Genomic DNA, 27,842 nt, shown 5'->3' with positions numbered 1-27,842 from the left:
GACTAACAATTAGGAAACATTTGTATGTCCACGGAAAGAGGGGAATTTAAGCCAGCGTATAAACCCAAAAATGTAAACATCGCTAACGGAACACAGCACCTTGTAATAAGTACCCCAAGAAATACATTCAGAATTCAGTTAACAGCACAGATTTTGGAGCTTGAATTTAATTCTACATCTTCATATCACCTTGCTAGCAAATCTTGCATAGAGTCCTTGGCGGGTAGCTCTTGCTTGACACTTGTTAGCGCTCTCCGGTGAATATGGTAACTGTGCTGATTTTTGCTCCCTTAGAAAACTCGAGTCGCGAGTTTTAACTATCTAGTGTGGGGCGCAATCCTACACACCCTTCAAGTAGGGCCATCTGGTTTTTTTGACTTGCATTTCTTAGCAGTCAATTACTTCATTTCATTTCGAACCTATAACAGTTAACTTAGGATTACAGCATGCACGTGTGTCAAGTTAGACCAATTCCGAGAAGCGTAGGAAAATTCTACATCCATTTTTCTCACGGCCGTAAAATTGTTAAACCTAAAAATCACTCAAACGGAGATGCGTTAATAACATTAACCAGATAATGAATTCAAATAGCAATAAGTTCAAGTATTGGTCAATGATGCAATACATCCGGGACATGCACCACCGAATTCAAGGGTTAGGTACAGTTACGCCAAAAAGGAAAAAAAAACCACAACGCCTGCAATCAATGCAACAATTTGTTCTCACCAGAGAAAGCAATAAAAAAAGGGATCACATTTCCTTGAGGATAACGCTTGACTCAAAACAGAACCAGAAAACCTCTCAGAAGAATGCGTAGGCGTGGCGAAAAAGGAAAAGGCTAGCGACACGAACATATGTGTGAAAAGGAAGGAAAATATTCTTCCCACGTTAGAACGTAAAGCCTATAGTATAAAAACTCTGGTTATAGAAATGAATAAACACTTGCTATTTAGATCTAAAAGAGAAAGGATCGGTGTGTCAGTGTCAGAAGTTCTTGTTTTCCTCGTCTTTAAAAGGTGGTACTGTCAGCGCGTTGGCAACGGACACGATCAATCGTCTGATCGAACCAAAAAAGGTTTTGTAAACGCCTCGAAGTTTTACACTCGCGTATGAGCAGAAATCCATGCCAAGAAAATTTCACTGTTGAAATGTATTATAGTATTTTGAAAATAATCAAAGCGTTTTAATAATATGCATCTTTTTAGTTGAAAATACATTATTTTAAAAATTATTATTTGTTTAGAACACCCACAATTTGCACCAAAAGCATTGTCAAAATTAACATGACGAGAAAAGCGTTTTAAAAATTGCCATTTTTCTATTTGTCACGCAATCTATGAATTTGTCTATCAAAATATCAACATGCCTGACTCACAATCCGCCCGCTTGGCAAAATGTCGCGCGACATGCATGCTTGAAATCGATGCTTGTTAACATTTTATTTCAAGCATCGTGAGTGTCCCAGCGTGAGCGCTGAGCGCACCTCCCCTCATTCTCAATGCCGCGTTTTTGGTTAATTCTCGCTCCCACCCTTTCTTTCCTTCTCCTCAACGAACCCACCATTCCCGCGAGCGTAGACCGATCAAAAAATTCCAGGAAACTCGGACAGTAAGTGTGCAGTTTTTTATTCACAGTACTGTTTGGCAAAATATCAATTCTTGATGGCGCGTACTGGCGATCAAATCGTTGGCTGCTTGCTCCACCGATGGCGCGTGCTGTTGGAAGAGAAACACTTGGTGTTTGATGCGTTTGCCTGAGGAATGAAAGATATATCTAGCATTAGTATGGTGAACATAACTAGGACTATTTAAAACTTACCGATCAAGAAGATATTTAATGTTAAATGGCGACTCTGTATGCCCGATCCATCTGCTTTGATCCATTATCAGGAGCTTTGGCAATGAAATAGCTAGGTGTGATGGAAAATAATAGAAGAATAAACAAACATTAAAAGCAATACGATTGTTAAAACACAAACATCATTTGGAAGATTCTTCTTCTTATGCATGCACTTACCCGTAGATCATGTAACAAAACATACTGCATTTACGCCTGCGTTGACATCTTTCACGATTTACTTAACCACTTTTCTATTAACATTTAATGATTTTTGCTGCATCTTGCAGCACCAATCCTTCCCAAATGAAATTTGCATTCGTTCTGGCAATGAGTTTCGAACGATCACAACACAGCGCGAGAGTGAAGAACACAAAGTAAATGGCACTATGAACAAGTGTTGATCATATGGTCAAAATAGAGTATAATGGAATTTATTTTACTTCAAATGAATTGATTTTATTCTGATTTACATTTCAATTATTGTTATCAGCCTAGTTGTTAATGTTTAAAATTTTGATTAAGTGAAAACATCATTACCAGATAAATGAAACGATAATCGACGCTTTTTGACCATATCGAATTATGATCGTCTTTACACATAGTGTCATCTCTTGCGCTTCAGGGTCTCACGCTCAGAGCAAAAATTCTCGCAAATTCGCAACGGTAGGAGCGTTCAGCTGTGGAGGGCTGGAGGAGTGCGAGTGTGTGTCTCATGCACACAGCGAAATTTTGGTCAACACCTCGATGGTGGGAGCGTTTTTCCATGGGATGGGGTAGTGGAGTGCGAGTGTGTCGCATGATTCCTTCAAAACTAGGGCCAGGGGTAGCGAGAGGCATCAAAATGAGTTACTCTTTGCCAAGCGGGCGCGCTGCCGATCAGTCAAAGAGATCGGGGCTCAGGTCGGTTTTCAAGCTGCTCTCACCTCAACTGTTGCGGCTGTGGGGAAGCTTATTGAACCGATTATCGCCGAGGTGCGCAGCGGATTTACTCTACTGCAAAATGCACCCATACCTCAGCTTTGCAATACCGATCCTCGGCCCGTTGCGGGTAGAAAGCGGAGGCGTATCATCGAGGATTCTATGTCCCCCGATGTCAACAAAAACGTAAAAATTTGTCAAAATAACATTTATGCAGCGTCATCGCCAAGTGCGTACATTAACACTACAGTCGGCATCCCACACCCGTCTACGCTACCGGATAAACTCATGGGAACCGATTCGCTATTGTCACCGCTTCGAGCAGCGTTTCCCTAGCCGGCCACAGACAGAATAAGGATCCGAATATCTCGCTTGTCCTCTGCCGTCACCGTGGAGCAAGTGGTCGCTTCTGTGAATCGCCGTTTAGCCACCGATGACGTCCTAGCATACTGCTTGCTGAGGAAGGGAGTCAGTGTTGACAGCGTAAACTGGCTTTCTTTCAAAGTGAGAGTACCGGCCGCCCTTCGTGACGCAGCACTCGCCCCATCGACCTGGCCTGTCGGTATTGGTGTACGTGAATTTGTACAATCCCGTCAACGAGAGTATGGACACTCATCGTCACCAATCACCATCAAACACCGTTCTCTCACACGCACACCTGTTGTCATCGATCGCCGATCGACGCCTCGCATACCACTGTCTATCACGCACCTGCACACGCATCAACATCACAGGCTCAAACACTTGACCGATTTTTTTCACGAATAGGCGAACCTCTGTTAAGTCTGTACAAACACCTTCCTGTTTTGTTCATGCTGCTAATGCGCTTCGCACTGCCCGTTCCACTGCCTCTGTTTACTATCAAAACGTGGGGGGACTGCGCACGAAGGTCGATGAGTTTTGCCTGTCAGTGTTGGAATCCAATTTCGATGTAATAGTGCTTACGGAAACCTGGCTCGATCCTAGCCTACCTTCGGCTTTGCTGTTTGACGGTGTTCCTGCGCTAACACCACGCCTTGACTACGCGCGGACGGACTTTAACAGGCTCCTGCCGATGATCGCCTCGTTCGCGAATGTCTTCGAATTCCCGTTACGCCACTCTTGACCTCGCTGTGAAAGATTTTGAGCGGTTCATGTCACAAGCCCTGAATGAATGCACGCCGGTGAAACGACCTAAACGAGGCCCCCCTTGGGGTGACAGAACGCTGCGCAGGCTCAAAACGGCTAAAGCTGCCGCGTATCGCGATTATTTGATGCGTAGGTGTCCCGATGCATTGCGCAACTATAATACTGCGCACTCTCTTTATCGGCGCTGTAACAGGTTCCGCTACCTGGGGCACGTACGGCGTACGGTTTTGCGCTGCCGCGGTAATTCACATGTACTGTGGAACTTCGAAAACAATCGTCGGAAATCCTCTGGTTTTCCTAGCTCCGTCAGTTACAACAGGCGCAACGGCAACAATCCGTCTGCTGTATGTGATATTTTTGCCTCGCGCTTTGCCGCCACCTTCCTTCCAGCGGTGACTGATGAGAGGCAGATAGCCGACACATTATCAAACGTACCGGTGGATGCTATGGCCCCAAACTTGCTGATCATCGATGAGTATTTAGTCTCGAAAGCGATTGACAGGCTGAAACCTTTGTTTGCTCCAGGGCCTGACGGGATCCCGGCTTCCACGCTTAAGCGTTGTGGTACCACCATCGCGCCTATTCTGGCCTCGATTTTTCGCGACTCGCTGCGTTCGGGCATCTATCCTGCCTGCTGGAAAACTTCGTGGCTTGTTCCAGTGCACAAAAAGGGGGGCAAATTTAATGCATGTAATTACCGTGGCATTACATCGCTTTGTGCCTGCGCTAAGGTCTTCGAGCTCCTGGTGTACGAACCTCTTCTCGCAGCTGCCTCGAACTACATTAGCGCAGCTCAACATGGATTTGTCCCTCAGCGTTCAACCACCACCAACCTGGTTAAGTTCGTTAGCCTATGCCACAGGACCATCGATGCCGGCTCGCAGATCGACGCAGTCTACACGGACATCAAGGCAGCCTTCGATAGCGTTCCGCACGCCTTGCTGCTCGCAAAGCTCGAAAAGCTTGGCCTGCCTGTACAGCTGCTGGCCTGGATGCTTTTCTATCTTGCTGGTCGCACATACTGCGTGAAGATGGGACCCCATACGTCGCGCCGTATCGATCCTTCTTCGGGGGTGCCCCAGGGGAGTAACCTTGGACCGCTGCTATTTTTCATTTTCCTAAATGACGTAACACGGTTGCTCCCTGCTGATAGCCACCTACTCTAACAGGTTGGCTGATAAGTCCCCGGTCTAACAAAGTAAAACACATTTTTTTGTCAAAATTCGTTTTTATTATTCAACATAGTTCCCTTCAAGAGCGACACAACGATTATAACGACCTTCCAATTTTTTGATACCATTTTAGAAGTACTCCTTCGGTTTTGTCTCAAAATAGGCCTCAGTTTCCGCGACCACCTCTTTTGTTTTTATTCAGAAAAAACGGCTTCGGCCGTATTGCTTAATGTTAGGGTATAATCATACAATTCAAATGATTGCGAGACATTTCCTTCTCGCAATTATGGAAGGACACCTTATTCCGGGTGTGCTCGGACAGTGCAGATATTATCCAATCCAAGTCCTTCTCGAATGGCCTTTTTTTTCGTAGCAGGGGTCGAGATCGTGCAATCCGTCGTCGTCCATTCCAGTTTGTTTTGTGAAGTCCATTCGTGGTAGGGGTCGAGATCGTGTTGTACGTTGTCATCCAGCGTACAGTATCGGACAGAATGATAGGACCCTAGTGTTTTCAACGCAGCATGCACCCGTTGGGACAGGTTTATGTGTGGTTTGTGTGTTTGTGTTTGTGTGTGTGTGTGTGTGTGTGTGTGTGCATGTGTGTATATGTATTTGTGTGTGTGTGCATGTGAGTGTGTGTGTGTGTGTGTGTGTGTGTGTGTGTGTGTGTGTGTTTGAAAGTGTATTGGTGTGTGTGTTTGTTTCCCAAGTAGGTCGTTTTGGATAGTTTTGTTAGTAGTTTTTTTGTGTTTTGGGTTAGGTTTTTCATGAAATAAGCAGGACCTCCGCCCTCGCGATCAGTGTGTTTTTGATATATTAACAATTTTACGGTCTTCTTTCGCCGTGGTCTTCTCAAGACGTCCGGTTGACTTGCGCGTTTCGGTTGTCAAAGCGCGTTTCGGTTGTCTAAGCACGTTTCGGTAGTCCGAAGCGCGTATGCCACAAAAGTGCGCGATCGTTCCATTACGAACTCGATCCATTTGCGCTGAATGCCAGCAGCCGCCATTCGCTTTATCATATGGCGCTGATAATCGGTACAATGTTTACCTCGACCCATTGTTACTAACATTGCTTGCTTGGACCGTCAAGAACGCGCTGGTTAAAAACTTGGACACGGCTGATCCCGTGCTCTGCCTGCGTTCTACTTCTATACGCGATGAATTACATCGTTGTCGAGCAGCGAAAACATCGCATGGATAAAACTATCAACGGGTACGCGAGTAAGCGTCTTCCCTTCAAAATCGAGAACAGAATACTGCCGCGCTCATGAAACAAAACGCCCATTGAAAAGAACAACTGCGCACCAGCTCAATGTACGCACCAAGTTTTCCATGCGCACACAACGTTCAACACAGAGATGCACGCAGGCCTTTCAATGGCGTGCACTGGAGAAACACCTGTGAGGGAATGCCGAGTTCATTGCTATTGTGCGCGTGTCCATTTTGCATCGCTGCACATGCACATTCATCAATCAGCACACCGGCGTTTTCGTCCGAGGGACAAGCGCTGCTGTCGATGCAAACTTAAGCTTTTATCCAACTGCAAACGCGCGCTGTTTCACATGATAACACACATTATAAGAATACTTTCAACGCAATATGACATAATGGCAAGCTACGTTTTTCAGACACAAACCCGCGCACTTGCAAATACACATTAAAAAGCACACTCTCTTTCTACTACACACACTCACACAGACACACACATACACACACACTAACAAAAAAAAATGAGCATCACCGCTGGCGTTCCTCAAGGTTCTATTTTGGGTCCAACTCTCTGGAATGTTATGTACAACGGAGTTTTGACCCTAAGGCTTACTCCAGGAGCTGAAGTGATAGGTTTTGCTGATGATATTGCTCTTACTGTCCTTGGTGAGTCAATAGAAGAGATTGAACTCCTAACATCCGACTCCGTAAGCAGAATCGAGTCGTGGATGCAGCAAATGAGGCTAGAAATCGCCCATAAAAAGACGGAATTCCTCATCATAAGTAGCCACAAGACAGTGCAGTCAGGTAGCATCCAGGTCGGTGATGAACGTATTGAGTCGATACGTCACCTAAAATATCTTGGTGTGATCATCGATGACCGCTTAAGTTTCCGGAAGCATGTCGAGTATGCCTGTAACAACGTCTTTAAGGCAGCAAACTCGTTGATACAAATAATGCCGAACATTGGAGGGCCCAAGAGTAGCTGCAGGCGACTTCTAGCTGACGTGGCCATCTCACGGTTGCGTTATAACGCTGCGATCTGGGCACATGTTCTGGTGCAAAAGGAAAACCGACAGTTGGTGAACAGAGTGCACCGATTGCTAGCTATGAGAGTTGTTTGTGCCTACAAAACAATATCGCACGCGGCAGTTTGTGTTATCGCAAGCATGGTTCCCATCTGCCTCATATTAGCAGAGGATTCTGAGTGTTGCAGTTTCTCCGGAGTTTCAAACGCGGGATTATCCAGATCCTCAGCAAAACAGCTCTCTATGAGAAAGTGGCAGTCTGAATGGGATTGTTCAACAAAGGGGCGTACGACACATGCACTGATCCCGAACATCGCTGCATGGACGAGCAGAAAACACGGCGAAGTGAACTTCTACATAACTCAGTTCCTCTCCGGCCATGGGTGTTTCCGGAGTTACCTTCACAAGTACCGTCACGCAAGCTCGCCAGACTGCCCAGCGTGTGTGAGCATCGTGGAGTCAGCAGAACACGTGCTGTTTCATTGCCCTCGTTTTGCTGAGGAACGTCATGAAATCACCGTGAAGTGCGGAACAACAATCAACGGAACAAACCTGACCAAGGTGATGTTAAAGAATGCTGAAACATGGGAAGTCATAGCAAACGGCATGCGATCAATACTGATGAAGCTGCTGGCCTTATGGAAAAGCGGATAAACGACTTGGGCGTTCGTAAATAGTGTTGTGCGTATTGTGAAAGTTCCTACCCACTGATATCGCGCAGGTCCAGACTTTCCTTTGTGAATAAACTAGCTGTCTTTAAACAAATCATTCAACCAGCGGTACTCTATGGTTGCCAGGTTTGGGGAACATGTGCCAGGGTACATCGCCAAAAAATACAGGTAATGCTGAACAAAATGCTAAGAATGATAGCAAATTGCGATCGATACACTAGGAATTCAGATCTTTATGACATATGCGAAGTAACTCCACTCGATAGCTACATACAACAGCAAACGACAAAACTAATTGAAAAATGCAGAGATTCTACACACAGGGCAGTACGTGAAATCGCCTCTATTTGAATTTTTCTTTTAGGTTTAGGGTAGATTAGGTTAAGATAGGATAATTAGGTTAAGGTAAAACTCTCAGTTCTATTAATAGAACAAGTTTCTACAGTGTATCAAAATACAGCAAGAAAGTGAAGCACCAAAATAGGACGAATAAGAAAAATACCCTGTAAAGCATACGTGCTGCATCTTGTAAAACTTGGAAAATCAACTGTATAGGAAATCAAAGTACAAATATACGTTTAACTAACTACGTATTGTGAAAGTGTTCAGTGTAGTGTATCTGTGCACGAATTGAAGTGAGCCTGTAACTCAAGTGAATCCGTACTTTCTGTGCTTTTGTGTGGTATTACGAGTGTCTCCAGGACTGTCATTCTGTCTCGCGAATGTGGTCCATGTTGCAATAGCGAGATGTAATGCTAATGCATAGCCCTTCCCCAAGAAGCATACCGAAAGGTGAACCCATGAGGAAGGGTAGATGGCCCAAGGAGGGGGTTTACTAGGTAAAAATCCTATTTCAACACCCGTGCGACAACGGGAGTCTTTCGAAGATTCACCCTCCTTGTAAAAAAAAACACACACACTCAGACACACACACACACTCAGACACACCCACACCCACCCCCCCACACACACACACACACACACACACACACACACACACACACACACACACACACACACACACACACACACACACACACACACACACACACACACACACACACACACACACACACACACACACACACACACACACACACACACACACACACACACACACACACACACACACACACACACACACACACACACACACACACACACACACACACACACACACACACACACACACACACACACACACACACACACACACACACACACACACACACACACACACACACACACACACAAACACAAACACACAAACCACACATAAACCTGTCAAAACGGGTGCATGCTGCGTTGAAAACACTAGGGTCCTATCATTCTGTCCGATACTGTACCCCTCGCCTGGGCGCGCTGTCGAAGGTTTGGATGTGTAGGTGCGTCAGACGGCCAATCGCTGTCAGCCGTCAGCCGTGCTTTTTCCCTCCATAGCGCCATCTCTTTCTCGCGTGTGGTCAATGCTCGCGAGCTGTTGTGGCGCCTAAAAATGCCGTTAACAAACATTGCGGCGATGAAGTTATATTTTCACAAATCAAACCAAAAAAGCGCAATAAGTTCAATTGCTGCAATCTAAAAATGACTAAGGAATCGCTAGTTTACGCTGGAGGGTTTGCTGTGCAACGCGCTGAACCCTAATTCGCATTGACACGTTCAGCCCGGCGCTGATTTTCATCAACTTTCCGTTCCACCAGCATCAAGAACGCAAGCTGATTGTAAAACCGGCATACTGGAAAGCTCACTTGCAGTCCCTGGGGCATGTCATCGTGCTGAACCTGTTAAGCATTAAGCATAACTTTGTTACCTTAACCTTTTGCTTTCGTATGCTGTTGCTCAGGTATATCAAACTGGCGGCCCGATTCTGAATGCGGCCCGCGAGAGTATTTTGAGAATTGCTAAAAGCCCTAAATCTGTTATTACTATTTGTCAAAGTGTATTAAATTTTCCAGAGAAGAACAATCCTTTTGTTGGTATATGGAAACTAACATGAATGTACCCATTACATCTCATAAACTTATTTTACACTAACGTACATATCAATCGAGACCCTTAAGATTCATTGAATCGAATGCAAGCTCACTCGTATTATGTTTCGATTAAATTCTGAATATTAGCATAATTTTGTGCACATTCGATTGCGCATTCTGTATGGAAAAATAGATTTGCGTCAACTGTCTACAAACGAAAAAGGAATGAATATAACTTGATACACACACTAGGAAACTTCGCAACAACTAGTGATGGATTGTCGGAATCGCATCCACGGCTCAAAACCATTTCCGATTTTAGCTATTCCTACTCCGAATCCGGCCAAAATCAAACCAACATTTCCGTTCGGTGCCGTCCGAAGCCTATCTTCTTCTTTTCTTTGGCTCAACAACCGATGTCGGTCAAGGCCTGCCTGTACCCACTTGTGGGCTTGACTTCCAGTGACTAATTGATTCCCCCCATAGCAGGATAGTCAGTCCTACGTATGGCGGCGCGGTCTATTTGGGGGTCGTACGAGTTGACGACTGTACTACGAGACCGGCTCAATCGGCTACGGTCCGAAGCCTATAGAGCCGTTTAGAGCCATTCGGAACCGTTGGAGTCATCGGTTGTCCCACCGAATTTGACAATCTCCATGCCCACGACTGCCGAGTAAAGGATTCATTCGGCTTCGATTTTTCCAACCTTAGAATGTTACATCATTGATATTCGATTGGAGCCACTTCTGTTTTTTGTCATAATCATGCCACCATAAATGTTAATAAAAATGATTGTAGCCAAGTTGGAATTATTTGTACCCAACATTCTGCAAGACGAATTAATGTAATTTTAAACCTCCCCAAAAATCAAAACCAAAATGATATGATTACGCTTAAGCCTAAAGGATTTAGATTAAGGATAAAAATAATCGAAATGCCGAAGCCTTGCAATACAAAGCTTATTAATAGATTAGCTCACACAGTCCTCAATTCCTCAATTCGCGAATCATGTCCCTTCAAGTGTCAAAAACAGATTTGCGGATCTGTATGGGATCACACACCACGACTCTTCGTCAGATAAAATTATCGTGATTTAAAAAAAAGTTATTCGTAAAATACGGGTTCTTGTTATAAGAAATGAATATATCACCAGAACACTTGGAACTTGGAAATTAGCAAAAAATAATGTTTAAACACGTGTTATTACAATTTTTCTCTTGATCTGTCAAAACATTGCAAGCAAATATTTTTGTTATTCATCCAGTGATGGATAGCTCTGATTGCTTGAAAAAGATTCACTACAGGCTGCTAGACTTCTCCGTGAAAAAGTGTGTTTAACAGATATTTTCTAGCAGAACTGCCGTAAGAGAACGCGAGTAATTTAAAATGTCCTATTTTAATAATAACGTTGAAAGTACATTACAAAAATATTCTCATGTAAAAAATAGCACATATAAAAATAACATCGCGAATTTGTACATAACAAACGATTCCAGATAAGAAGCGAGGAGTACACAAAAAGTCAATTTGTTTAACAATAAAAATGTAAAAAAGTATTTTACATAAATATTGGGGTAAATTTTCCATTCCCAACTTTGCGGCCCGCGAATCACTGAAAATTTGTACTTGCGGCCCTCTGATGAAATGAGTTTGACACAGCTGCTGTAGCTTACACAGATATGCTGAGCCATCTGCGCGTGGGTGTGAGCGTGCGTGTGTGTGCAACACTTTCGCCAAATGTGTTTTCTTCCAGAATGTTGTGATCCATCGGTCAAAGAAAGCAAGGTGTTCATGAAAGGCGGAAAGACGAATTGAGGCTCCTGTCAATGGTAACTGATGACCGGGAGGAGGGGGTACTGGCACACAGCTGTTGGAAGATTGAACAGTATACTTAAATTGCCAGCGGGGAGGGAGGGGGATGGTCATGGGATCCTTACGATCATCTTTCCGGGGGCCTTTGTCGCTAATACTTGTAGACATACGGCATATCAAAGACTAGAGATCATCGGTGACCGCCTAGTCCGCCTACCGTTAGATCCACCGCTGGTTCATGACGGTGTTTTTTTTATCGTGGAGATGCATCCTTCCCCCTGCCTGCAGCTTATGCACCGGGCAGGAGACAGTGTGGCAGTATGCAAGTTGCACACTGGATAGGAGCAGGCCCGTGGCACCGCCATCATTCCGCACATCTGCATGCCCGTCGTGGGTTCTAATCGCGTATGAACCGTTCGCCGTAGCAAGGGGTTAGTCACCGGCTCCGACTACGTGGTACTCAAGTCTTGAAAAGGCCGGCATGATCGCGTTGGCTATTACGCCAATAATAATAAAAATAATAATAATAATAAAAAGAACTTAACATAGCAGTGCACACCCGGGTAAGTGTTTGTCTTGACTTTGTTGCTGCCGGGCTACCGCTGTGACGCGACAAATGCACGGAATGCACTCGACCAAAACATGAACCTACCGATCCGAACCCATTCCAAGGCATTGCCGGTCAATCGGCGTCATGATAACTACTCCAAACCAACAAGCCACCAGATTCTGGACGGACAGGTGCAGCACCATACGCGCACCGTAATAAACAAATCCAGAATCCTCTTTTGTATGGATTCAATTCAAAATGTTGTTTCCACTTGCGTCCGCTAGCTGAATTAGAAATAAATGTGCAACATATCACACGCACGTTTGCTTTGATCGTGTGTCTTTTTAATACCCCCAACAGCAGAGCCGATCGCAAAGATGCCAATGCCAATGGTTGTGTTGTCTCTCAGGTAGCGAGATCGAAAATGCGTGGTATTTTGTTGCCGCAGCGGATGAAAATGTACGCATCAGAATAAAATAGTTTTGGGGTTTCCAAACGCACGCACACACACAAACACACAAACACGCGCGCGCAAACTCACACACAAACACGCGCGCGCAAACTCGCACACACACACACACACACACACACACACACACACACACACACACACACACACACACACACACACACACACACACACACACACACACAGTGCGGGGAAAGTGACCGTTCACTCTATCATGTCGCAATCCCCCACCCCGCCCGAGTCTTTGAATGAGGATGCGCTACAAGATAGCTGAACCAGCCTTTCTTCCGATAAGGTTGCCGTAATCGATCATACGGTGAAGGAGGGGTGGGGGGGGGGGGTTGTGGAGGGTGCGTGCTCGCGTGCGCAACTTCGGGGGTGCGTTCTCGCGTGCGCGCTTTCGTGGGTGTGTGCTGGCGTTCGCGCGTTCGCATGCACGCGTTCGTGGGTGCGTGCTCGCATGCGCGCATACATGTATGTGTGCGTGCTTGCGTGCGTGCGTGTGCGTGTGTGTGTGCGTGCGGAAACCCCACAACTATTTGATTCTGATGCGTACATTTTCATCCACTGCGGCTACAAAGTCCATGTATTTTTGACCTCGCTACTTAAGAGACAACACAACCATTGGATTGGCACCACCATCTCTGCGACCAGCTCTGCTGTTGGGGGCAGTGGCGGATTTTCCTATAAGCGGACTGAGCGGCCGCGGGGGGCCCCGGCCTAAAGGGGGCCCTGAGCTAAACCTCCACATGTTAAATCACTTTTATGAGCGATTGATTTTTTGTTTTTATTGCACAAATGAACGGAAAACTAAATCATTCTCAAAGTAGTTCATTCTTACAAGTAAGTGTGTGGAATGTGTTGATAACGTTTATAGCAATTAAAAGTTGATATGAACTTTGGAGATAATTTTTGAAGGCCAAAACAAATTTTACATACTTTTGCACTCTTTCATAGTAAAAACAATAAATCCTCTCCTGATAATAAGTCATAAAGATGCTCCTGGGATGACTAATTTATATGTTTTAAGAACTTCCTAGACGGTCTCGATTGCAAGGACGAAAAGACTACAAATACGCAAGTGCAGGATAATCATTGTCGGACGCTTGGATTTCAGGCACATATTTTATGTATCTGTGAAACAGGAAATCACACAACCTTTGTATAGTGGCTTTCACTGCTCATGTAAATGAATGAGCAAACAAATGTATTGCAAACTCTGCTCTAAAAATACAAAAGTATAAATGAGTAAAATTCAGATACTTTTGTCAGGTTTTCCAGATATGCCTTTATCTAGATATGCCTAGAACTCTACTGAAATTCGGAAGGTCTAGAGTTTTACTAACTACAGTTTATTATTTTATTGTTCATTGATTTATTTCAATATACAAGACTCTTAGCTTAGAAAAACGACCTAATGCGTACTTGTGTTGAAAAACTACTACAGAGAATGAAATGCTTCTTTACACCAAACACTAGTAACACTAGTATAGCTACACAGAAAACTTTTTTTACTGAACTTCAGCAAAATTTTACTGAAATTTTTTTAACTGAAGGTTCAGTAATCCTTTCAGTAAAAATAATGTTTACTGAATCATTCAGTAATGTCCGGTGCTCACCAAAATGACAGCTCGTTTACTGAATTCCCAGAGAAGCCATTCTCATATTACTGATTTTTCAGTAGTTGGTAGCGATTAAAAAATGACGAAATATTTCTTTTAAATTGAGTTTTTATTTATGCTTGGAGATTGCCAATTCCTCAATCCATGTTCATACATGTTTTGTGTTCTTTTATACAGTTTTTATACTGTATTTTCCCGCCGCAAGTGTATATGGTTCAGTAAGCGCTCAATGTCACCACGCAATTTCAGCGAGCACAGTGGATTGTAGCAAACATTTTACACACCAGCACAGCTGCCTATTATTTGAAATCAATCTCGTAAGTCGAAATCTCACCTGAAATTTCACCAGGGTATCTGTAAGCGCCTACCAAATCAACTTTTTGTACATCACGAGCAAGTGGGTACCGCATTGTTTTGTTTTGATGTTCTGACTGACAGGTCGATTTGACAAAATCAATTGCTGCATTTTCAGTAATTTGTTTTACTGATATTCAGTAAAACGACTAATTTGACACTTATTTCAATGATTTTCAGTACAATGCGTATTACTGAAATGCATTCAGTAAATTGTTTTGCTGAAAGTTCGTAAAAATATGACATTCATGCTGAAAACCAGTAAAATATTCTATTACTGAACCGTTTCAGTAAAAAACTTTACTGAAGCCAGATGAGAAAATTGGCTGTGTAGTATTTGAATATAGTTTTGATTTTTGCACTACCGGAAACAACGATGATGTACATCTTAAAAATATGCAAAATATGTTAGCTTGATTACACGAAGACTATAGATCCTATTTGGGCCGGTCTGGTGGTACAGCCGTTAACTCGTACGACGTAACTACATGCCCGTCATGGGTTCATGTCCCGAATATACTGTGCCCCCAAACGTAGGACTGACTATATTGCTATGGTAACAAAAAGTCATTGAAAGCCAAGCCCACTTCACTAGTGGGTACAGGCAGGCCTTGACCAACAACGGTTGTTTTGCCAATGAAGTAAAAGATAGATGCTATTAAAATAATTAACTAACTGCCATAAAAAACGACAGAAGAAAATTAATCTCTAACGAAATCAGGATGACATATTTGGTATTCTCAACAAGATATTCAAAAAAATGCGATATAATTTTCAGGACTTTTAAGGAAACTAGGGGCCCCAATTCTATCCCCCGCTTAGGGCCCCGAGATGGATAAATCCGCCTCTGGTTGGGGGTATTAAATAGTGAACGCGGGTCGACCCGAACCTATCGGGTCGGAGCCATCCGTAAGCGATCCGGAGTCCGCCGGGTATTGAACCTACCTTGACTCGACCCGGCCCGAACTCGCTGCACCAACGAGTCGGAGTCGCTTATGCTTTCTCGCACCTACTGATCTTTCGGGTTGATCCGAACTCGTTGCACCAGCGGGTCGGATTTGATTCCGACTCCGATCTAGCGCACCCGCTGCACCCACGGGTCGGAATCGATTCCGGCTGGCTCGCACCCGACTTCGGATCGGGTCGTGAAATGAATCGTATGACCCAACACTAGTATTAAAAAGACACACGATCGAAGCAAACGTGCATGTGATATGTAGCACATTTCTATCCAATTCAGCTAGCGGGCTCAAGTGGAAATAACATTTTGAATTGAATCCATACAAAAGAGAATTCTGGATTTGTTTATTAAGGTGCGCATTTCGTGCTGCACCTGTCCGTCCAGAATCTGGCGGCTTGTTGGCTTTGAGTCGGTATCATGACGCCTTGCGACCGGCACTGCCTTGGAATGGATTCGTCTCGGTAGGTTCATGTCCTTTGGTCGAGTGCATTTCGTGCATTTGTCGCGCCACAGCGGTAGACCCGGCAGCAACAAAGTCAAGACAAAAACCTTCCCCGTGTGTCGACTGCTATGCTAAGTTCTTCTTCTTCTTCTTATTATTATTATTATTATTATTATTATTATTATTATTGTTGTCATTACCGCCTACGCGATCGTGCAGGCCTTTTCAGGACTTGAATACCACGTAGCCTGATAATCAGCCCTTGCTACGGCGGAGGTTCATACGCGGTTAGAACCCACGACGGGCACACAGATGCGAGGAATGATGGCGGTGCCGCGGTACCGCTCCTATCCAGCGGGCAACTTGCATACTGTAACACTATCTCCTGCCCGATGCATACGCTTCAGGCAGGGGGAAAACACCGTCATGAACCAGCGGCGGATCTAACGGTAGGCGGTCTTGGTGGTCACCGAAAATCTCTAGTCTATAGTATGCCGTATGTCTACAAGTGGACAGAGTATTAGCGACAAGGGCCCCCGGAAAGATGGTCGTTTTGCCCCGTGGCTGGAGAACTATTTGCCCCCCCTCCCTCTCATGCCGGCAATAATATTAAGGCCTATGACTGATAATCGTAGGGTTCCCATGGCCACCTTCCTCTCTGCCGGCAATTTAAGTATACTGTTCAATCTCCCAACAGCTGTATGCCAGTACCCCCTCCTTCCGATCATCAGTTACCATTTACAGGGGCCTCAACTCGTCTTTCCACCTAGGACCCTCGATTGCCCCTAACCTGCCTCTGTCATGCACACCTTCCTTTCCTTGACCGATGGATCATAACATTCGGGAAGAGCATACATTCGGCGACAGTTTTGCACACACACGCACACTCACACCCATGCGCAGACAGCTCAGCATATCTGTGTAATCTACACCAAACGAAAGCAAAAGCTTATGGTAACAAAGTTATGCTTTATTTTTAACACGTTGTTGACACGTTTTGGCACGCGGTATGATGTAAACAAACACCTGTCAGCGAGTTGAAGCGAACGGATTAACCGGAGCGATTCCACCACCAAGCGCAGATTGGCGCTAGCGTACGATCAGGAGATTAGGCAGTGATAAGAGCGAGATGACTAGCGCTTCATGCTAAGGTCGCAAACCTTAGCGAAAGGGTCAAAGAAGGTCGAGTTTGGCGCAATTAGCAGCAAGCAGTTAGATAGCAAACACGAGAGAGGCCGGACAAATTTTTAAGCGTGCGCATTAAGTTCGAATCGCCGTTGTTGAAAATTAACGGAAATAAATTTATTGTTACTAAAGTAATACAAGTTCAGTTCGATGACAGGCCCCAGGGACCTTGGGTTTGAAAATCAGCTAGGGTTTTAGATGCCGGCAGAACGGAATGTTGATGAAAATCAGCGCCGGGCTGAACATGTTAATGCGCATTAGGGTTCAGCGCGTTGCACAGCAAACCATCCAACGTGAGCTAGCGATTCTGTAGTCATTTTTACATTGCAGCGTTAGAATTCATTGCGCTTTTTGGGTTTGATTTGTGAAAATGCAACTTCATCGCCGCATCGCGGAAAAAACACGGACGACGGCTGATAGCGGCCGTCTACGTATTGGCCGTCTGACGCACCAACACATCGATACCTGTAACAGCGCGCTCAGGCGAGGGGTATGAGGCGGAGTCAGGGACGGGTAGATCGACGAACTGCTTGACAAATTTGCCGTTGGAGGGAAAAAGAAGGCATGATAAAATTCTCCGAACGCCTTGATTTCTTCTGTCGCTTTGCGCAGTGGGCGATTGTAGATTTTGTCCCATTTCCTGCGCAGGAGACTGCTCGAATTTGCGCTGCGGGATCTGCGTTATAATTATTCGTGGGCCCTTCCGAATTTGTGTTAAAACATATGGAAACGGTCAATTAACCTACCGCCACCCGTGAAACGTTTGGTCGTTAAACTGTCAAATGCTATTTCGGTTCATGTTGCAAATATTTGTATAGTTTTAATAGTTGAACAAAATATAGTGTTATTATGTATGTTATGTAAGAACATCATACAAATTTAAGATTTAAAATCGGATACGACGATTTGACTAAATAAAATAAAATTGATTTCGTCGTATGACGAAATTGCAAGTCCGACGTTATCTATCAAATTGCATATAAAATTTTAAGCAATAGCTTTAAACGATAAAAGATAAACGATATAATACGATACAATCTAGTGGGATGAGCGCTGCCATCACCCTTAATGCTGTTAGCCATGTTTTAGTCAGAGTTGATCATTGGTTTTAATTTTATGAATACATTGAAAAGGAACCCGAAGCTCCTGCAAACAGTAGCCGGCATCGCGAATAAATGAACTCTTTTTAACAGTCGTTTAAAGTTCATTTTGGTTTAACCGAGTTCATTTGTTGTTCATTCCTGTTACAATAAACGATTGTCAAAACAGTTAACGACTGCTCGATATCGCATATAGGCAAACACGGGGGAAAAATCGAGCAGTATAATTAAACGACTGTTAATTTGTATCGCATATGCTCTTGACAGTCGTTTGTTTAACGGCGGCATATGACCGGCGTTAAAATTAACAAATGAACTCAATGCGATCGCATTGCCAAATTCTATCAATTTTTCACGACTCTGGTTATTTTTTAACAACTGTTAATTTGAAACCAACTGTTTTGCGATACCAGCTAGTATCGATGATGTTCGTAACTAGTAAGAGATGTGGAACATTTTAAGTATCACATATTGTGCGAAATAGAATAATCAATTTGACAATGATACAATATCGAAAGACAAAGAAACATTTTTGGGAAGATATTCTAATTTATGGATTTATGGAAGAAGATGGCTAGATGGATATATGCTTAAACATATAGAGGACTAGGAAGATGGTAATGCATGAACAAGTGCAAACGGAACTAAGGATCAGATTATCCAATTTTTGTTTTTGAATTTCATTACTCTTTATATGGGACAACTTTGATTTATGAAAAATGCATTATAATTTATTTTTTCATTTCATGTATTATGAATTTACTACAATAAAGAAAAAAGGGAGAAAAAAACAAATCTGATTTTGTTAAAAAAAGTAAGCGATTAGAGGTGATGAGGGCTCAATCTGTTCCGTTGTATTCGAGGAGTATTGCTTTCAACGTGATAATTTGTTACACTAGGGAAGTTGGGATGGAATATTTGCAATTTAACCGTGACGTAATTGATGTATGACGCCTTAATGTGTGTACAAAATTTCAATCACATAATAACACCTGTTATACACTTACTCTGACAATTACCTAGTGGCGGCATCCTAAAGCTAGACAACGGATCAGTCGGGAAGTGAAATGGTCTTTGTCCAAAGGCAAAGTGGAACTGCTGCTGTTGTCCTATGAAATAAGATTCATACAATTATTTTTATTTTATAATGTAAGTAGAATGTAAGTTTAGTAGAAAAAAAAAGGAACACTCAATTGATGGCGAAAATAATATTCTAAAAATAGGTAAGTGGTGAACTTTATAAATGTGGTAGCATTGAAGTTGTTTATTCAAAAGCAACATCATTAATTAGTTAAGTAGCAATAAAATCAACATAACATAATAGAAGCAGCTTTTGACTGCATGAATAGGCTAGACTTTCAAAACGATAGAAAATCGCAATTGGTTATCCCCTTCTGTTCTGGCTTAAGTCTTACCTTTAAGGAAGATCGTATAAGGTCTGAGTCGAAAAAAGTTTTTCCGAGCCTTTTATCGCCTCTTTTAAAGTAGCCTAACGGCCAAGCTACACGTACCGGACGACATCGGACGATGCTATAAATCCGTTAACGCCAACTGTCAAATCTCATACAAAATCGGCCTGCTGTGATCCGACACGGCCCGGCCCGACGCGAATCTCTTGTCTGGGGTCCTACGTTTTATGGCATCGTCCGATGTCGTCCGGTACGTGTAGCTTGGCCGTAAGGCGTACTTAGTACCCTACTTTTCCTACTGTTTATCAACGATTGTGTCAATCAGGCTTATTATTTTACTCGAATGACATTCCCCGCCTTGTAAAGCGACGGAAGAAATCAAGGCGTTCGGAGAATTTTATCATGCCTTCTTTTTCCCTCCAACGGCAAATTTGTCAAGCAGTTCGTCGATCTACCCGTCCCTGACTCCGCCTCAAACCCCTCGCCTGAGCGCGCTGTTACAGGTATCGATGTGTTGGTGCGTCAGACGGCCAATCGCTATCAGCCGTCGTCCGTGTTTTTTTTCCCTCCATAGCGCACGACATAAACAACATGCCCGTCATGGGTTCGATCCCCAAATAGACCGAGCCGCCATACGTAGGATTGACTATTCTGCTATGGGGGGAAATCAATTAGTCACTGAAAGCCAAAGCCCACTAGTGGTACAGGCAGGCCTTGACCGACAACGGTTGTTGAGCCAAAGAAGAAGAAGAAGACCTGCTCGAAAACATACCCTGTTCAAACAAGCTTTCTGGAGGCTTGACGAATACACGAAACACTCTTCATTCAGAAACAAAAGCGATAAAAATCAGCCTTCTAAATTCATACATCATTGGATAAGCCCACCTGTATTATATACCCACTTAGATAGCTGCTCAAAAACTGCTATATAATGCAAACAGCTGACAGGCTGAAATTTCAGCCTACCAACTTAAAACGGAAAGGATCCCATTATTGGTTCTTGTTTTCTAGCTACATTAAACGAGAGGCTGAGAAGTTTTCAATCGCTTTGCGCAGCCTATACTACGCGGAAATCTTTTTATACACTAAACATTGCTAAAGTAAACTATGATATGTTATGCACGACATTTGAGAGCATATATTGGTATTTTTGTAACTTTTCTATTGTCATCGAATTATGCCACGAATATGTTCATGTCTAAAGTGACTAATGTCTTCATTGCCCAATAAAGCAAATTCATTCAGGTAGCGTATCCTGTGTGGACCAACCCAGCATTCAATAATTTAAAATCGTCTAAAGCTAGAGCTTATCGTCGTTAAAAAAACGCAGAACTTTCTTAGGATAATACTTACTTTCATGAGGTAGCAAATCAATACAGACGCTTGAATTACGTACTCTATTCTCAATACACTGACTACATGCAGAAGAAACTACGCACCGATACTAGGGCATTCTGGGGATATGCAAGCGCTAAGAGAAAACAATTGTCTATTCCTCCCAATATGTGCTTTGGATCTCAAACAGCTTGTAATTCTAACGATATCTGTCATCTTTTTCCAGCTAAGTTTAAAGAAACACTATACATCGCACAGCAATCATACGGTTGAGGAATCTGTGCTTTCCAATGTACTCCACTATATTATGGAATTCGCACGGCGAAACAATAATATTACTCCTGATATGACATTAACTGCTATTGAAGCCTTCCTTTTGTACTGGACGTGATGGTATACCATCATACATTATAAACAATTTGCAAAAGTATTGTATGTACCACTTATGGTGCTATTAAAAAATCAATACGTCAATGTAGATTTCCAAAAGCTTTCAAATTTTCTTTTATGACGCCCATTCATAAAAAAATGTCAAAAAGTGACATTAAAAATTATCGAGGTACTATGTGCTGGCGCTAAGGTTCTAAAAACGATTGTGCATGAGGCATCATTATCAGCATGCAAGGGTTGTCATTTCTGTACATCAACACGGTTTTGTCCCCAAGCAATCGGTTTCGACTAATCTTGTCCAGTTTGTCTCTGAATGTTTTAATGTTCTTGACTCTGGGTTACAAATAGATGCCATCTATACAGATTGAAGGGCGGCGTTTGATTATGTTAACCACACAGTACTACTGTCCAAACTGTCCAAGCGTCTTGGCATCTCTATTCTTGTTTTAACATGGCTTGAATCATATTTATACCAAAGAAACTATAGAGTAAAACATGACAATGCGTTCTCGGAAACACTCACTAGCTCATCCGGTGTACCTCAGGGCAGTAATCTTGGACCCTTATTATTTTTTTTATTAACGACTTACCTTTAGCCATTCCTAACCAATCTTTGCTCATGTATGCCGACGATATTAAAATTTATAGTGTTATTAGTAGCTCAAGTGACTGTAATAGTTTATAAAATTCGTTGACAGCTTTCTCCGATTGGTTTTTGTCAAATCAATTGTCTTTATGTGTTGATAAATAATAACGCTATTTTAGTTTTAACCGTCATAAAGCCAATAGATTACGCCTACTATCTTGATGGCCATCAGCTAGTTCGTATTTATGTAATCCGGGGCCTTGGAACGGTACTGGACTATTAGCTCAACTTTCATGACCATTATCAGTCACTAATCGATAAGGCCAATCGTACGTTAGTATTTATCATCAGGAACCTTAAAACTTCAGTGACCCATTATGCTTTAAAGCTATCTAAACATCATTTGTTCGCTCTATTCTTGAGTTCAACTCAGTAACTTAGGACCCTTGCACTGATTTATGGTCTAATAGAATTGAGTCGATTCAACGCAGAATTACTAGGCTGGCAATAAAAAATCTACCCTGGCTTAACATAAATACATTGACATTTGACATTGACGTTTGACGTAATAGTCGCATTCATATACAGCTTCGTGTTTTTGTCTAACGTTATGCATGTTTTTGTCTAACGTCGTAACGTTATATTTGTTCACGCTATTCATCAAATAAGTTTTCTTTTTCGTGAATACCATTGCATCCATAAACATCTTCGCGATATTGGAATAAAGTGCAACCGTTCCAACTTTCGATAATCTAGTGTTAATTTCGCTTTTCAACTTGGTCGCACCTTCGCGCATCCTTGCCGTCATCGCTACAATCAACTGCTGTCATCATCGCCAAGATACATCGTTCCCTAATAATGGCAATTTTCAGATAATCTTGCACCACGGGAATCACGGAGGCTTTTATTAGCTGTTGCTTATGCAACTCTCCATTCCATCGGCGCTGCTCTTCTATACCCGGAGACTTACTCCAGCGCATCTCTGAATGCAAACAAATTCACTGATGCTGCATGTTGGGTTCTCTATATTTCCAAATCACTCCACCTTTGTTACTTTCCGGCATTCGAGTGGCGTCCCCTTAAATTTCCCATCCTTGGCGTTGTCAATCTAGTTACTTTTTGACAACCACCGACCAAGGTTTATCTTATTGTCACGGTGGGCGTCCAATACGCTCGAAGACGCGTCACACCAATCAAACTCTACCGGTGTGAAACCTAGCGAACTCTACATCCTTCTTCTTCTCCACAAAAAAAATAGAGAAAGGAAGAAAGAAGAAAAAAAACTAGACATGGCAAAGGATATGCCATTAATTCATTTAAATTTTATTTGAGTTCTTTGCAAAAAAAAATGAAGATTTTTCTCTTCCGTTGTATTCTAATTATTACTGCTAAGGCCGTGTTTGAAATTGAAACACACATATAATTATTCCTGCCGATATCTGAGAGGTAACTTCTTATTTCTTACTAGTCGCTTTACTGGATGCTTCAAAACATGATTAAATTTTTGTTCTCGCTTTGGTGCTAGGGGTTTTGGTTTGTCGGATGTCAATGGCTTTTCTGGGTTATTTTGTTGAGGTCTGGGAATTTTTGATGGCGGAATATCATTTTCAAATTGGGATGGGAATTTCCGTAGATGTGTTATTGAACTTCGATACCGTACACCTTATTCATTAGCAACGATGGTATCGTTTCCCTTCTTTTCTACCACAGTAAATTTTTGGAGTTTGAACTTAGGTTCAAGTTTCCCAGTTTCAAAATTACGTAACATAACGGAATCCCCTACGTTAATATTTGATGGTTTAGCGTGTCTGCGAACGTCTGCGTAGTGTTTCCCTTGCATCTTTTTGATTGCATCTTTATCTCTCACTTCTTCATCGCGGTGCCAATGTGGATCTGTTCTCAGAGATGGTAGGAGATCTTTGACCGGACGCCCGGTTAATAGTTCCAACGGTGCTTTCTCAGTGACGGAATGCGGTGTAGTATTGTACATATACACATAATCCTCCACAGCTTTCCGCCAATCAGTTTCAGTGGCCTTTGCAATCCGCAAAACTCTTAAAATCCCCTGGTTTTGCCTCTCAACCAAACCATTCATTTGGGGCCAATAGGGGATAGTGCGTATGTGTTTCATGTTTTTGCTCTTACAGTAGTCGGCAAACTCCTCGCTCGCAAATGGTGGGCCATTGTCAGAGCGAATAGATTCGGGATAAGTCTGTTCGCGGAAAACCATTTCCAGAGATTCGATTGTTTTGGTTACGTTCGTATTTTTCATTTCTATTACTTTTATAAACCGACTGTAATAGTCAACTATGACAAGAAATGTGGCACATTCTTTGGCAGGGAAAAAGTCAATGCCAATTTCTTGCCATGCACGATCAGGCATCTCTTTACGTATCATCGGCTCCGGAGGATGTTCCTTTCTAACGGCCGTGCAGCCAACACACTCTTGGACTGCTTCTGTCACATCTCGGTCCATACATGGCCACCAAATCTTTTCTCTTAAGTTCCTTCGCATCGCAACAATTCCAGGATGTCCCCGATGCGCAATGGTTAATGCTCTCTTTCGCAACTTCAATGGTAGTACTATGCGATCTTCTCTCACTACAACGCCATCAATTACCTAAAGCTCCTTTTCAAATGCCTGGTATCTAAATAACTCCGGGGACCATTGTTTTGACTTTAATGCTTCAATTCCAGCCGTAAGTGTTTCGTCATTGACAGTCTCCTTTTTTATTTCGTCCATTGTGATGGCCAAGTCTCCTGGATTTATTGCAAAGAGAAAATGTTCCGCATTTTCCTCAAATGGTTTACCTGGCTCAGATACTAGACGAGACAATGTGTCTGATATATTTGTTGACCCAGGAATGTATTTAATCTCAAAATCATATGGTTGCAAGCGGAGAGCCCAACCCTCTGCCCTTGAACAGGCTCGTCGTCCATCACGATGCTTACCCCCGTAAATAAACTCTAGGGTTTTGTGATCCGTGAAGATTTTGAATTTAATTCCGAAGAGACATAAGTACCATTTTTCTACAGCCCACACAACTGCGAGTGCTTCGCGCTGTGTTTGCGGGTATACACGTTCAACTGGAGATAGGCCTTTAGAAGCGAAGCTTATAATTCTTACCTTATTCGTATGCCGATCATTTTGGGTAAAAACCGCTCCAAGGCCAACAGGCGATGCATCCACGTATAAGGCTGTAGGGTCTTTAGGGTCAAAGAACCCCAGTTCTCTTACATTATTACACAGCTCGAGTCGTAAATCATTAAAAGCTCTCATCTGTTCTTCACCGAATACTGTTACTTCATCACGAATAAACTTTCTTAGCGGTTCTGTTCTAGATGATAAGTTTGGAACGAAGTGACCCACGAAGTTAAGAAGTCCTAGAAAACTACGTACTTCTCCTTTTGATGAGGGGGTACGAAATTTTTCAATCGCCTCCACTTTCTTTTCAGACGGACTGATACCTTGGGCGCTTACTTCGAATCCAAGTATTTCCAGTTTTCCACTCCAAACACGCATTTACTCTTGTTTAACATGGCATTATTGTTTTCCAGTACTATGAGAATTTGCTGGAATCTGTAGTCATGTTCTTCTTTAGTTCGACCCGAAACAACGATATCGTCGATATAAACTATGACCCCTTCAATGGCATCAAGCATGTTTGCCATTATTCGCTGAAAAATTTCGGGGGCACAATTAGTGCCAAACATAAGCCGCTTAAAGCGCATTAACCCCATGCTTGTCATAAATGTTGTGACACTTCTAGAGTCCGGATGAAGTTCGACATGATGGTATGCTGAAGTTATATCTATCCGTGAAAAGAATTTACATCCCCTGAGCTTATTCAAAAATGTATCAATGACAGGCAAAGGAAAATGTTCTCGTTGAATTGCCTCATTTGGGTGTTTCATGTTGATACATATTCTAATGTCATCCTTGCCTTTTGGGACTACCACCATAGGCGATATCCAATCAGCCGGCCCTTCAACTTTTTCTATCACATCACTCTGGAGCATTTCCTGTATCTTTTGGTCTACCTTTTGTTCCATTGCGGCTGGGATTCTTAAATACGCCAATTTCTTTGGTGGAATTGTCCGATCGATCGACAGTTTAACTTGTACTCCAGGAAATTTGGGAAATGGACAAGCTTCTTGTTCCAACCCATTTACATGAAGAACATCAAGTCCGATTTTTAACAGTTTTAGTTTCTCGGAAGTACGTTTACTGAGAAGGCACCTATGAGCATCGTTAATCACAAAAAAATCCTCATAACTCGTGGGTTTGGATGAATTTATTGATATCCATGCTTCAAAAATTGCTTTCACAGTCAACGGAATTCAGTTGGCATATGCGTAGAATTTACGATCGCACTGAAGTTTTTTTTTAAATAAGTGTGCTTTCCCAGTAATCAATTTGTGCCAAACAGCTTCTGTCACAGTGTTAATAGAAGATCCTGAATCTATAACGAAATCCACTGGTATCTCATCGATACGACAAATTACTGAATTACTGTCTGAACCAACTGCTGCAACCTAATGTAAAAACGGGATTATATTTTAAAGTTTTATCAATGTACAGTTCACAAAATATAATTAGAATTCAAGAGATAAACAAAATAACATGTACGATTACACCACCTTAGAGTTTTCATTCTTAGCTGGGCGATGCAGATCCTCTTCCTCCCATGATTGAGGTGCCCTTACTGAGTTTGCTTCACGCCCAAACCTACGACTAAAATCTCGGTTAAATTCACGTCTGGGTTCGCGTCCCGAAAATCGATTTGTCTGCTGAGCTTTTTTACTTGCGCACTTCCTAGCATAATGACCGCGTTCACCACAATTATTACATCGAGCATTTCTAGCAAAACATTCTTGTGAGTGCTCCGAATGACGAGATGAACCACAACGCTTACAGTCGCCATAGGACCTTTGACCTGATGAATATTCCCGACGAGGTGATTGAAGCCTTTCATACGGATGATTTCGTTCATTTGGCCGGCTTGTATCTCGGCGGTTTGAATTAACCCTGTTAACGCTTGAATCATCCAGAAATGGTTTATGCTTCTCCCGTTGCTGCTGAAGAATCTCTCGGTTCATGGCGTATACCATGACCTCATCCAGACTCATCACATTTTCCAGTCCTTTGTCTCGTACCTTCTCGTCTCGAGCACCAATCGTGATTTGCTGGAGAAGTTCAGTCTCCTCACGCGTGGAAAATTCGCATCTAGCAGCTTGATCCCGGAGTCTAAGCATGAAGTTGTTAAAAGACTCATCAGGCATCTGTTTCAAGGAGCGAAATACTTCTAGGTCTACTCGCTCGTTCCTTTTTCCCATAAAGAAAGCTCTTAGTCGTTTGACAGCGTTGTCATATTCCGGTACGTCTTGCGGTATCAATGGTACTTTAACAGGTGCCGGATTGACTTCTCCAGCAATTGGCCGTAAATTGTAAAAAAATGCGTTGTAGTCCTCTGCCCCCCAAGGTTAGCATTGATATGAGTTTGTGGGATTGAGACTCAACATTTTCCATTTGCATCAACAGCTCGAAGGCGCGATGCCACTCTTCCCATTCACGACGTAAATCATTGACATCCGCTTTGTCGTTAAACGCACCCAAGGATACGTGGAATCGTTTACTGTCGTTCATCTAAAAGGGAGCAAAACAAACAAACATAAAAAAAAGTTTTTTT

General features: G+C 42.9%; 1 protein-coding gene and 1 long non-coding RNA gene across 3 annotated transcripts in view; both read right to left on the bottom strand.

The window, feature by feature from the left end:
- The window catches only part of LOC120956088 (uncharacterized transmembrane protein DDB_G0289901), a 350,743-nt gene that overhangs the window by 133,580 nt on the left and 189,321 nt on the right, over window positions 1-27,842 (bottom strand). The window contains exon 4 of one of the 2 annotated variants that reach the window (XM_049606605.1): window positions 19,440-19,541. In XM_049606605.1, the coding sequence (XP_049462562.1) occupies window positions 19,440-19,541 (102 nt within the window). The remainder of the gene's footprint in view (window positions 1-19,439; window positions 19,542-27,842) is intronic. The other variant, XM_049606608.1, reaches the window with a different exon arrangement.
- Window positions 1,379-2,309, bottom strand: LOC125906799 (uncharacterized). The gene is made up of 3 exons (XR_007452149.1): window positions 2,017-2,309; window positions 1,819-1,909; window positions 1,379-1,753 (listed from the first exon to the last, which is right to left on the bottom strand). It is a non-coding gene; the product is annotated as an uncharacterized LOC125906799 (long non-coding RNA).

This window comes from Anopheles coluzzii, chromosome X (genome assembly GCF_943734685.1).
Source record: "Anopheles coluzzii chromosome X, AcolN3, whole genome shotgun sequence".
Taxonomy (NCBI): domain Eukaryota; kingdom Metazoa; phylum Arthropoda; class Insecta; order Diptera; family Culicidae; genus Anopheles; species Anopheles coluzzii.
Note: the sequence above shows the minus strand (reverse complement) of the source record. Positions and strands in the feature narration are given on the sequence as shown.